The sequence below is a fragment of the Gavialis gangeticus genome, unplaced genomic scaffold, assembly GCF_001723915.1.
Source record: "Gavialis gangeticus isolate Ggan-Ray unplaced genomic scaffold, GavGan_comp1, whole genome shotgun sequence".
NCBI lineage: Eukaryota > Metazoa > Chordata > Crocodylia > Gavialidae > Gavialis > Gavialis gangeticus.
In genome coordinates this window covers 6,076,117-6,089,345 of record NW_017729017.1, presented here as the reverse complement: position 1 = coordinate 6,089,345, position 13,229 = coordinate 6,076,117, and the positions used below count along the sequence as shown (strand labels likewise).

The 13,229-nt window shown below is 46.7% G+C and overlaps 1 protein-coding gene and 1 long non-coding RNA gene across 2 annotated transcripts in view; one reads left to right on the top strand and one right to left on the bottom strand.

Moving 5' to 3' along the window:
* The window catches only part of GGT7 (gamma-glutamyltransferase 7), an 87,413-nt gene extending 78,959 nt beyond the window's left edge, over positions 1–8,454 (bottom strand). Inside the window, exons 1-3 of the mRNA XM_019513011.1 lie at positions 8,451–8,454; positions 7,841–8,067; positions 6,166–6,317 (exon numbers count right to left, since the gene is read on the bottom strand). Coding sequence (XP_019368556.1) covers positions 6,166–6,317; positions 7,841–8,067; positions 8,451–8,454 — 383 coding nt within the window. The remainder of the gene's footprint in view (positions 1–6,165; positions 6,318–7,840; positions 8,068–8,450) is intronic.
* Positions 8,455–12,435: 3,981 nt separating this feature from the next.
* LOC109294621 overlaps positions 12,436–13,229 on the top strand; it is a 23,715-nt gene continuing 22,921 nt past the window's right edge. The window contains exon 1 of the long non-coding RNA XR_002096586.1: positions 12,436–12,578. This is a non-coding gene — a long non-coding RNA (uncharacterized LOC109294621). The remainder of the gene's footprint in view (positions 12,579–13,229) is intronic.

The window sequence follows — 13,229 nt, the reverse complement described above, 5'->3', positions numbered from 1 at the left end:
TAGGAAGGCCTTCAACACTGTCTCTCACCCCATTCTCCTTAAGAAATTAGGCAACTGTGGTATCGATGCCTACACGGTCAAATGGGTCGCAAATTGGCGGGAGGGCTGCACCTAGAGAGTGGTGGTGGATGGGTTTTTTTCGACCTGGAGGGATGTAGGCAGTGGGGTCCCCCAGGGCTCGGTTCTTGGGCTTGCACTGTTCAACAACTTCATCAGCAACTTGGACAAGGGTGAAAAGCACCTTGTTCAAATTCGCGGATGACACTAAGATGTGGGGAGAAGTGGGCACACTGGAGGAGAGGGACAGGCTGCAACTAGATCTGGACAGGTTACAGAGGTGGGCAGATGAGAACAGGATGGATTTCAATACTCACAAGTGTAAGGTATTGCACCTGGGGAGGAAGAACCAGCAGCATACCTACAGGCTAGGAAACTCCCTTCCTGTCAGCACAGAGGCCAAAAAGCATCTTGGAGTCATTATTGATTCCAAAATGAACATGGGCCGCCAATGTGGGAAGGCAGTCAGGAAGGCCAGCCTCACCTTGTCATGCATCCACAGATGCCTCTCAAGCAGGTCCAAGGAGGTGATCCTCCCCCTCTATGCGACACTGGTCAGGCCGCAGCTGGAGTACTGAGTCCAGTTCTGGGCGCCGCACTTCAAGAGGGATATAGACAACATGGAGAGGGTCCAGAGAAGGGCCACTCACATGGTCAGGGGGCAGCAGGGCAGGCCCTACGAGGAGAGGCTACAGGACCTGAACCTGTTCAGCTTCCACAAGAGAAGCTGACTGAGAGTAGATTCAGGCTAGATATCAAGAGGCACTACTTCACAGTCAGGGCACTAGGATCTGGAACCAACTTCCAAGGGAGGTGGTGCTCGCTCCTACCTTGGGTGTCTTCAAAAGGAGGCTGGATAATCACCTAGCCAGGGTCATTTAACCCCAGCATCCTTTCCTGCCCATGGCAGGGGGTCGGACTTGATGATCTACTTAGGTCCCTTCCAACCCTACCAACTATGAAACCAATAAAGTCAGGGGAAAGTTACCTGGAGTCTGTTCAGGTAGATGCATGCAGCATAACCTAAACTGTCAGCTGATGCCAATGGCTGAGTCTGTACTATCAGCAATAGTGTAAGAAGTACAAGGAGTTTGGTCAAAGTGTCAGATGCCATGAAACAGAAAGGGAAAAAATCAACCTGGGATTTGTAAACTGAGCTCAGCTGATCTATAAGAGAACACAAGCCAAAGCCCTGCACCCAAACCTCCAAGACCTTTTGGGAGTAGGGGTATTTGAATCTACAGCATGGCCCAAATGTTGCAAATGCCCCAATATTTAAAATGAGCAAGAGCCAGACACCTTGACTTGAACAATAGACTGTTTCAAACTCAGACTTAAACACTGCTGTTTGAGTCTGTTTCTAACTTGTTCTGGAATCTGTATGAATTATGATGAACCTCATTTGTTTCCAGTGGTGCATTCCTATGTAGTCAGTTCTCCGCCACACAAAGCCACAGCTAGCCATCCCTCTTCAAGAGCGTAACAGAACAACCAAGTAAGTCTACAGTGTCTTCTTCAGAGCACCAGGCAGAAGGGCAGTTTGGGGTTCAGACTCTGGTCTAGGATTGCCAAAACCTCCACTCAATTCCTAGCTAAGTCACTGATTTCTAGTGCAACACTGGATATACCACCAGATCTCCCTGTGCCTATAAAATGGGGAAAATACTTCTTTTCTCACTCCTTTGCCTCTCCTTTCTCCTCCCATATCTGTGTATATACCATCTAACACAACAGGAGTCTTTGGACCCTATGGCAATACAAATAATGAGGCAACTCCTCTTGAGAGCAGAGTTCTCACAGGAACTTCTCTGACAATGGATTTTACCAGGATTCTTTGGTTGTACCCTCCCTTTATAATATATGTGTTTCATAACTGTTTGTGACATGTGTGCATGTCAGGTCCAGCAAAAAATTATTTACTCAGAACTCTACCGTGTCCAGGCTCCAAAATAAACATTTGTTTATTAAATAAACATTTGTTCAAGAATAGTTTTATGCTATTGTAGGTAAATTATTGCTTCTGAGTATTCAAAGCAGCTATCATACAAATCATTTAATAATTAGTGGCACCCTACTCTCTTGCTCTTGCAGAAGTGTTTAGAAGGCCCATGCCTTCTAAAGGACTTTCTAGGATGCATTACAGTGCATTACAATAGAAGATGCTCATCCAAAAGCATAATGCATAAACTCATCCAGGGAATCAAAGGGGAAGGTGTGATATATTGGTGAGGAAGGCAATGAACTTGGGACCAGCTGCACTAGAAAAAATGTTTTTTGGTGTAAAAAAGGTTGAAGAATTTCCACTTTAAAATGAAGTTACTTGTTATTGTTGAGTCACATGTATAGAAATTCTAAGGCCAGAAAGGCTGGTTGTGTAGCAGATCCAGCCTGGTTGGTGTCCTGCATAATACAGGCTACAAATTCCACAAAGCAAGTCTTGCACCAAGTCCCAACAAGATCAAGGGCCAAAGTGGACTAGCCTGATTAAGGCATGCCTGTTTCTGTAGCCAATGGAACAAAATGGAGGGAGGTGGTTGCCTCTGGAAGAACTTCTGGATAACATCTTTTATTGCAACACTTTCTAATATACTGTAGAATGTCTGTTAGGATATGTGGCTACTACGCACTCCCCAAGTACTCAATTATAGCTGAGTCAACTTAAAATCATGCCTCTGGAACTATATCAAGACCACTTAACCATTCTGCTGTCACACTTCCATCAAACCATGGGGCTTGTGGGTAAGTTTGTGTGTACTGTTTGGAAAGACTTCAAGTGATGGAGAACCTAGCACACCCTTTGGCACTTTGCTCCAATAGTTCCTTATACTCCCAGTTAACAATAGGCCCTTGTTACCAATTTGTACTTGTATAGTTTCAGCTTCCAGTAACTGATCGCTTTATGCCTTGTGATGCAACCCATGTACATTACCTGTTCCAAAGAGCTCACAAACTAAGGCCTTCTCTCTGCAACCTGAATGTTGATGATACTTAATCACACAAAAGTCTCATGAACACAGTGGGTCAACTGAGTTGTTACACAGTACTACAGCATAATTGGAGTAGTGGAACAGGGTCCTAATTTAAGAGAAGAACAGACAAGAGCTGACAAACCACAATAATTTGTTTCCAGGCAGGGGGTTGTAATCCAAGATCCCCAGCTCAAATCTAAAAATCCCCAGAAGAGAGGTGGATTGGGGGCATGTCAGTGGCTGGGTTACAGTGCAGTACAGTTACACTCTGTCTCCCAGAGACTGTCAGCAGCCATGGGAACCAGGACATAAATTAGAACAGCCTTGAGACAGCTCTCTTTTATACCAGCAGTTGTGCTCCAAAGGGATTGGGAATGAGGATCCCAGGGCAGATTCATCTCTAAAGAACATAACAACTGATATCTAACTAGTCCATAATTAACCAGTATTAAGACCCTACATTAGTTTTACTACAGGCAATAGAAAAACTCTGGCTGATTTCAACAGGAGCAAGGGCAGACCCTGTACTTCAAAGCGCTACATGTCTATCCTTTCATGACTCTTCTGTTCCATGCTGATGCTGTTAATAAGGCTGGCGCAGCTCCCTCCAAGTGCTCCTCCGCCTCCATGTCCCAAAACAACAAACAATGAGGGCATTTTCATGATTATATAACCTGCAGCCTGAGCTAGATAACCTTGAGCTGCAACACCTACCACAGAGGAGGAGGCATACACTGTAAAGTACCAAAATAAATAAATCTTTATTTATGGGGCCACCAGAGAAGATTAAGCATAACTCTAGCAGAGTTCAGGAAAATAAAGGAGCAGTACAGAAGTTGGGACAGACTTAAACTACCAGCAGGTATTTAGGGTATGACTATCAGTTACCTCATTCATGAGCATGGGGCAGAGATGGACAGGGCAAGGGTAAGGTGGCTGTCCCTGGGCACTGACAGACATAGAAAAAACAAACAAACAAACAAAACCTCCATGTGCTCTACCAGAAAAAGCAGCATGTTACTTCAACCCGGCTCCATAGCATCTGTATAGATCAGGCACTTCAGTGGGCCTTTTTGGCACTTTTAGCTAAAGTGGATTCAATCAGCTTTAGATAAAAGCACCAGAAAAGCCCTACTAAAGTGCCCAGTCTCTACAGGCGCTAGGAAAGCTGGGTGCAACTAAGGTGCTGTCTGTTGGCATGTGTTGGGCTCAGTGAGGGAGCGCATTGAATTTAATGTAAAGCACCATTTTGGGGTTTTTTTCCACGTCTGCAAGCAGCCCCTGTCCTTAGCATTCATATTCCAGGTATATCTTCAGGGCTGTTCTACTTCCCACAGTTGCCTATGGACTCTGGGAAGCAGACAGTAACTACGGGGTACTGTAAACCTACCATTCCTCTAACATGCCGTCACTTTGCCTTCCACCCTGGGAGCTGAAAGCAGCCTTGGCAGAGACCCCATGTCACTTCTCAACTCCCAGAAACAGCTTTCTCCTCAGGAGGAGTCATTCTTAGGGAGATAATTCTCCCAACTTGAAGAACTTCAGGTTCCAGGGCATCATTAGGGAGCCCTCAGTGTAAAGGAGAATCAGACCCACGGTATGCTTGTCTGCTTAAAATGCAATTGTTCACCTAATATTTTAATCCCTGATTGGACTTGAAGAGCTCTGTGCCTCAGAAGACTTGAGTAGATAATATAGTTCTTAAATCCCTTCCCGGCTAGCCTGTCCATGTGCAAGTCATTTCTCTTTATTTTGTTTCTTGTTTTTCAGCACGGATGTGTTAACAGGCTTTGCAATCAAACAGGTTTCCACTTACAGCTTCTCCAAACTGCCTTGATGAGACATTATCAAGTGACAGCTTTTATGTAATGTTACCTGGGATTTCCTGGAACCCTGTTGGGCTGAAAGTTCAGGTTTCATTTGCATAACATTTTTCAAAACAAACACCACAAAGAGGCAGCAGCTCCAGGCGAAGGAGAAAGTAAGAAGGGATTTCTGGGGGTCCAGGAGAGTGTAAGTAGAATTCTTCTCATGTTTGACCATTTGGGGGTCCCTAAGGCATGCTAAGAGCTAATTTTGGCCCACTGTGAGCTGAGGTTGCACATATGCAAGCTGCTACTGCTGTTACATAAGAGATGTAATTTACAGGTAAAAAAATCTTACTCAATTCTTTAAAACACTAGGCCAAATCCTGAGGTGCATCTGAGATCACTCAGCACATTTGGGACAGAGGAATAATTAGATTCTCACTGTTTGCTTCTCATATCCAGGGGCCATGTTAACCCAGATGTAAGCTAGAGCAGCAAGATAAGGACTGTCCTCTTGGTATCAGAACTCTACAGGGCAGCACTCTCCTGGTAAACCTTTGTCTGCAACCAGCCTGGTGGAAAGCAGCCATAGAAGTGGAGAACTACAATTCTGATAATGATTTGGGGGCCACAGCTGCCTGATCACCAGTCCTCAGCATAATCATTCAAACTGCCTCTGGTAGGGAGGTGCAGAGTAGGGATGAGGGCATGGGAGGCTAATGTCACCCTCAGTCTTGCTCAGGCCTTGTGTTGAGGGACAGCCAAGAGCAAGACTGTGAGCAGGTTTTGTTCGAAGGCAAGAGGCCCAGAGCTGACTGATCACAAACCAAGGCAGTGTCTCCCCTACCCCTCCCAGGGAAAGGCAATGAGCCCAGGGTAACGCATACAGAGAAACTTCCAGTCAAATTGCAGAGCTCTGTGCCACAAACCAGGCCAGCCTCCTAGTCTACGGTCCAGGCCTGCTGCACTGCAGTCTTGGGCCTAACATTCTGCCCGTGCCCCAGACCCAGTGCCTTCCCTGTGCAACTGTTCCACAAGGATGTGACCCCTTATGACCCTCCACAACTAGCAGACAGTCCCCATATGGGTCAGTGGGCTCACAGAGCTGAAGCGGACATGCTGATGCTGAGGAGAGGGGACCTATACTAAGCCCAGAGCAGGAATTGTATCCAGACTGGCCCCATTATAGGATCCAATAGCCAGCAACCTGGGAGCTGGAATGGCTGCTGAACACAACCTGTAATACTCTCTCACCCAGCACCCTGACTAGCAGCCCTGTAAAGATGGGCAGACCCTGCAAGCTGACAGGACAACAACCAGTTTGCACCTACCCGCCAATACCTGACGTGTGGGGGTTGATTATCCCTGCACACAGGGCTGAAGCAATAGCTGCATCCACCGAGGACCCCTGCTTGTTGAGCACTTCAATCCCCAGAGTTGTGCAGGGAACAGCATCAGTGACCACAGCACCCTGGTGGAATATCTAGGAAAAGCAAGGAGTTAAGAGAAAGTCAGTTTCCGTCCGCTGAAAGAAGGAGGGTTTCCCACGCTCACAGTCAAGCACAGGGGAGGCCCTGATCTGGGGCCCACTGTGAACCAGGGTACTGGCAGACAGTTCGTCTCTGTGTGCCATTCAAGGTGTCGGGTTTGATTTATGTGTTGCTAAGCAGATGGATTCTTGGCTGCCCGGCTCCTCATGCCAGAGCAGAGACTGTGCTTGGCTGGTGTTCCTCTCAGACAGAACGCCTCCAGTCACTAGTGCTGGTGAAGTGCCCCTGGCACATACCTGGTGCTGCAACAGCTGCTAAAGCCATGCTGCAGCCGTAAGGCATCACAGCCTGGTCACAATTGTTATCAGCACAGGACTCAGACAAGCTATCTCTGCTCCCTTCATGCCCATATTCCACATTTGCAAAATCCCTTGAAGGCCTTTATAAGGCAGAACAAAAGTTGATGCCACAAGCAGCCCCATCAACTTGGTTCCTAATCATCCCAGTCACTTTAAGTGCAACCTCTGGAATAGAGCCCTTACTGCTCCCCCACATGTACAGATACCCTGTGGCAGCACGGCTGTGCCATTCCTCAAGAATGACCAGGAAAAGGCTTTGTTTGTACTCTGTTCAGCATCTAGGGACTGTATAATTTACCTATTGTAAATTAATGCATTTTTGACATTGACAAGAGGACAAATCATTGAAGAAGCAAAGATGCTTTTTTCCAATTCTAGGACCTATCCCAGGATTCTCCTGACACTTACCCTGACTTTCTTTCCCTGTTGCCAATAACAAAAAAGGTAGGATGGTCACAACCTGTGGAAACTGGCTTAAGCCCCTTCTACCCTCTGCTCGTCCCCCTCCATTTACACTACATTCCAGCACCTAAATAGATGTGAGTAGATGTTTTGAAATATATTTTGTCAAAAGTACAAAGTTTTAGTGGGATGGGACCTCCCTACAATGCTCCCTCTGTTGTCAAACCTTTGCAAATAATTAACAAGAGACCGCAGATTCAGTGTGCAGTGTGAAATCTGTGAGAACTTAGAAGGAACAGCAAGAAATTCCATGGGTCTAAGAATATTCTGCACAAATAATGGGCACAAAATATACAGATCAGCAACATCTATTCATTTCATATTGTGCTTATCAGAAAAGAGTCCATTTAACAAATAAAAGATATCAGATTTACCTAAAGAACCTTGTCTGTCCATTCTGTCCCCAGCCATGATACAGAAGTAGAGCGAACCCATGTGGACTCTGAGAGCTCACAGGGTGGGTGTGACACTGGCTGTTAGAAACATTAGCTTGTGCCAGTGGAACCACTGAGTGAGAATCAGAATGGAGCTTTTTCATGTTAATTTTCTGGCTGCTTTTTGGACCTCACCACCACTTGGCTGCTTTATTAACTGTTAAGGATGAAGGGGGTAAGGGGGCTGTAGTTTTCAGCAGGGAATTCTTCCCTTTTCCAGACTGTCATAATTTAAAAAAATAATCAAACACCTCATCATACCTGAGGGTCCCCGAAATAGATTTGCATGATCAGGGCCACAGTGACCCCTGTAGCAAAAGTCAAGCAGGCAGTGATGATAACAGTCAGCCCATCTTGACGGCAGCTGCAGTCCCCTGAGAATGGGTCCTTGCTAGTTTCTCGAAGGGGGGAGACATCCTGACTGCCCATTTCTGATGAAGACGAAGGCAGGCGCTGAAGGCGAGCTGATTTCAGGAAGGAGTCTGGATCTTCATGGGCAGGAGGAAGAGGGAACAAGTGTTAGATATTAAACAAACTTGGGCTTTTATTCCAATGCACGCACTGCACTATAATTATATCTGTCCCAGTTCCAGCAAAGCTATTCAGTTTCCTAAGCTTTCAGTAGATTTTTTTGGCTCAAATACTGCTGAGAGTCATTTTACTCCTACCTTTCTTTAACCCTTGTTATTCTCTAGGGCAGTGATTCTCAACCAGTGCCATGAGAACCTTTGACAGATGCCAAGGGAAGTGTGAGAAGATAAGCAGATGAGGCTTATCTGCCTTATCTGCTGCAGGCTCCAGGTGTGAGGAGAAAAGCAAATAAGGGCAGATTCAGCCTCTCTCTGCTTGGCTGCTCCCCAACCCTCATTACCCATCCCCTCTGCAAAAAGTTAAGCGCTGTAATAAATTAGATTCTGAAAATGAGGTGCCACTCAATTCACAACAGTTATGGAGGTGTGCCTTGAGTCTGACAAGGGGTGCCTTGAATTTTAAAAAGTTGAGAACCACTGCTCTAGGAGAAAGTCCAAAACGCTGACTAGTAACTTGTATGAATTTTGCTTGATATTGCAGATAGATGGGCAAACCCAGGGCACCAAAATCTCCAACAGCAAACCCACGATGGCTATCTTGCTTGGATTACACAGAAACTATTTGCAGACAGGTCTCAGAAACTAGAGACATCACAGTTCAGTCCAAAGTCCATTGCCTATGATTAGGGAGCTGCGCTTAGGAGAAATCAACTCAGAAAATAGACCCAAATCAAAATATGAGGCACTAACACAAGAATTACCAGGAATAAAGACTGGAAAGGAGGCAGTAGAGGGAGTAGGAAACATCTATACACATTAGCAATTCACAACACTCAACTAAACCTAAAATAATTCAGCAGACATGAAGACTTCTTCACTATCTCACCATGTAAGTCTTTAGAACAGCGACTCTCAATCAGGGTGCCACAGCATCCTGGGAGGGTTGTGTGATCCCTTTAAGGGAGCCTTGATGTGTCACGTAATAATAGCACTGAGAGATGTGGACACACCCACATGATTCACAAGAAACTCAAGGATTTCAATAAAGGAATCCACAGTGTCAAAAACCTTTTGTGGTCTTTCTGAGTTCTCTGCAACAGAGTAATTATTCTGTTTTTCCAAAGTCAAAAAAAAATTAAAGCTAATAGTCAGAATTTTCCAAGGGATGCCTTAAGTATAACAAAGTCTGCCTTGAGTCTAAAAAGGTTGAGAATGATTGCTTTAGACCAGAGTTGTCAGACATACGACCTGCAGGCCATATCCAGTCCGTGGATCTCTATGATCTGACCCATGGGTCTTAGAACAACTCCATGCAGCATGCACTGGCCTCAGCCTTGTGTATTTTATGTGGTACCTATGGCAAACTGGCCCTGTATACTTGCTCTGAGGCTGAATGTGGCCCACAGACTGCCACTGCACACTGAAGCCAGCGTGCAGGGCTGGCCAGCACAGGCTTTGCATGCAGCATACACTGGGTCCAGTCCCATGTGCTGTCTGCAACATGTGCCAGCCTCTGCCTGAGGCTTGCATTACATGGATGAGTTTGACACGTCTGCTTTAGCTTGATAAGACCAGCTTCAAAAGCAGGTAACTCAACAGACCTACAATGTCAGAAGTGCTAAATGCAACACAATGAATTTCTGATTTCCCAGGTTTTAATGGGGAGGAAAAAGCCACAACAGAAAACAAAGTGCACTTCAGGTCTAAGTGACTTTAACACGTATTTATTATTAAATGGTCTCCAAGTCTATACTTGCTTCAGCTGATTTTTTTAATGCAGCTTTGGATTATGAGAAGGGTTTGCAGAAAGAACATTAATTGCCATTAATGGCCACCTGGGTTATGAACCCAAATCAGCTGCAGCTTATATCCTACTTTATACAATACAATGAAATTTATAATCACACCAATTGTTACCATCCTTCTGTGGTCAAATACACTCCAGTTGGCTCAGACAACATCATACAACCAAAGAAAATTTTACACAGTTCTGAGGTTGCTTCCAGTGTTTACTGCTTAGTCATCATTGGCTGCTTATTTTTCACTGGGGACCAGCCACTCATTGGCTGGGACATATGACAAGAACCTATCACGCCCAACTTGATTGTCTTTGGTCATTGAAGCAGCAGGCCTTTTTGCTGAATCTCCACCCACTTCCCACCCACTCTGGGTTATTTTGGGGCAATAGTTACTTGAGCTCTCACAGTCATCTTCCCTATGCTTCTCTGAAGGAAATCTCCACTGGAGCTGCGTTGTCAGAACTCAGGTGATCTCAAGGGTAGGTAATGCCATGGACCTTAATGGTATCACTCCTGCCTTATACTGGCATAACACAAAGGAGTGTCAGGCTTTTTTGAAGGGGTATTGTGTGGCAAACCCAAATGTTCCTGGGGAGGAGGCTAGGCCTCTCAGCTCAGCAGGAAACCAGTTTGAGACCCCAGAGCTGCACAAGTGAAATAGCTGGCTATTCCTCAACAGGTTATCAGAAAGGCCATATGTGAATTAGATTTGTGGCTCATGGGTAAGAAAGACTGGCATTTAGTTTGGACCTTTCACCCTGGCAGGTCTGCTGCTGCCAGAGGTACTATCTTCAGCTAGTGGCCTTTTGAATGGCAACTCAAAAGCAGAAACAGTCCATGCACCTGCTCAGAGAAGAGAGGCACAAAGCTACATGTAATTGAACAGTGCTGGAACAGGATTGTCTGTCCCTATCAGAGCTGAGGAGCATTAGGGAGCAGCTAGCCCTGTCCTGAGTAAGGCTGGCTGACAGATGAGAAAGAGCCATGGGATAGTGTAAGGTCCCACTCCTAACCCCTGACCTTTGGCACCAGAAGTCCCTCCCCTTATCCCCCACCCCTCACCCCAGGAATACTCCTTTTGAGGGGAAGGTTACCATCTTGGAACCAGAAAAAAACCAAATCATACACTAAAAGTCAAACACCTACTATAAAATATTTTAATTTTATTACAAAAATATTTTTGTCATGATTTGTGTTTGCATCATGTATATAGAAATAATTGCATAATAACTCAGAAATAAAGCCTTAGTCTTGTATATTGTGTGTGGGGGATGCAGTTGTGGGGGGCGTGTATGGTGGGCTGTTGGGATGTTGTGAGGGGTTGACAGGGTATGTTACAGTGTATATGTGGGGGGCAGGGGGCAGGCATGTGGGGTTTGTGGAGTGTAAGGGAGGTTGGGGGTGTGGGGGCCCCCACACACTCTCCCCCCCATGACACGCTCCCTGCTGGCAGTGGTGGCAGCAGCAGCAGTAGGCAGTGGGTGCTCATGTCCCATGCAGGTGCTGCCGCCTAGTGGCACGTGATTCCAGGAAGCGCTGCACATGACAGCAAGGAGTGCAGCCAGTCAGCTGCCTTCCCCACTCCTTGCCATGCAGGCCCCAGGACTCCCCCAAAGTGGAGGGGAGCCCTGCCTCCTGCTTCCCGGCAGAATCCCGGGACCTGAATGGCAGGGAGCAGCGAAGGCAGCCAGCTCCATTGCATGGGGCTTCCCTCACTGGTGCGCAAGGGCCAGAAGCTGCACATGCACCACACAGAGCCCCATGCAATAGAGGCGGGCCAGCCTGGCTGTGCTCCTTGCCATCATGTGCAGTGCTGGCTGGAGCTGTGCGTTGCTAGGTGGCAGCACCTGCACAGGCAATGAGCACCCTCAGCGCCTCCCACCTGCTGCTGCTGCTGCCACTGGCAGCAGGGGCTGTGTGCCATGGCAAGGAGTGTGTGTATGGAGGGGGGGTTCCCACACCCCCCACTCTCCCTCACACTCATACCCTGCCCATCTGAGCTCCGCACTCCTGCTGTCCCGTCAGCATGGGCTCCGCACTGCTGCCCGGCTGCAGCTCCCTGCTACCCCCACCCCTGTCCCCACTGTTTCTCTACCTGGTGCCCAGAGCAAGTGCGATGCCAGGGAAGTCAAGCAGGTCCCCCAGCTGCAGCAGTGGCAACAGCAGCAGCCCCACTCAGAAGCTGTGTGCTAGCTGGGCTGGGCTCTTCCACCCACAAGGGTGGGAGCAAGGCATGAGTGCTGAGCAGGGTACAAGTAGTTGGGCACCCATAGGTAGGATGAAATTGCTTGCAAGGCTGGATCTGGCTCACAGGATGTATTTTGCCCACCCTTGCTTTAACTTCAGTCAGTGACTAAATCCCTCAGGCAAAAGAAAGGACTTTCTACTGCCTGTCCCAGAGATGTGAAGGCCTGGAAAAAAGTGGTACAGAACCAGAAAAAAATCAGAAAAACTTTTTTTTTCTGTTTTTTTTTCTGAGGACTTCTTTAATTTTTTTCCCAAAAAACTTAAATTTTTTGGAAAAATTAAAAACCTCTTATGAAATATTTTATTTTAGAATGATGAATAAAATGTTTAAGACAAAGTGTTCATATATTGCTACCCCTTACTCCCCAAAAATGTTTTCTAATAACTATGTAATAGGAAGACTTTTATGTAAGACTATCTACAGTATCAGATCATACTTGGATCAAGAGCTTGATCAGGAGTTCACCAGGGAATTGGCTGAGGACACATGTTCCTGGTGCATGGTTGTCATGGGAGACTTCAACTACCCAGACATCTCATAAGCAAGGGCAACATTGGACCTCTGTTAAACCAGATAGGACAACTGACAACTGATGCCCAGGAAAAAGCCATCCTGCTAAATGGGTACTTTGTGTCAGTTTTCCACCAGTCCCACGGGATGTCCCTTCTGCCCATTACAGAATGGGAAGGCCTGGGTGAGGGAGATTTCTTGCCTTCCATCAATGCTGACCTCATGAAGGAACACCTTGAGAGGCTGGATACCTTCAAGTCAGCTGGCCTTGACAGTTTACACCCCAGGGTACTCAAGGAGCTGGCAAGCATCATAGCCCAGCCCCTGGCACAGATCTTCGAGAACTCGTGGCACTCTGGTGAAGTGCCCGAAGACTGGAAGAAGGCCAATGTGGTGCCTATCTTCAAGGAAGGGAGGAAAGTGGATCCGGCAAACTACAGGCCCATCAGCCTGACCTCTATCCCAGGGAAGGTCTTAAAAGATTATTGAGGCCATTCTTAACAGACTGGCCGATGGCATCATCCTGAGGGATAGCCAGCACGGGTTTGTTGCGGGTAGGTCTT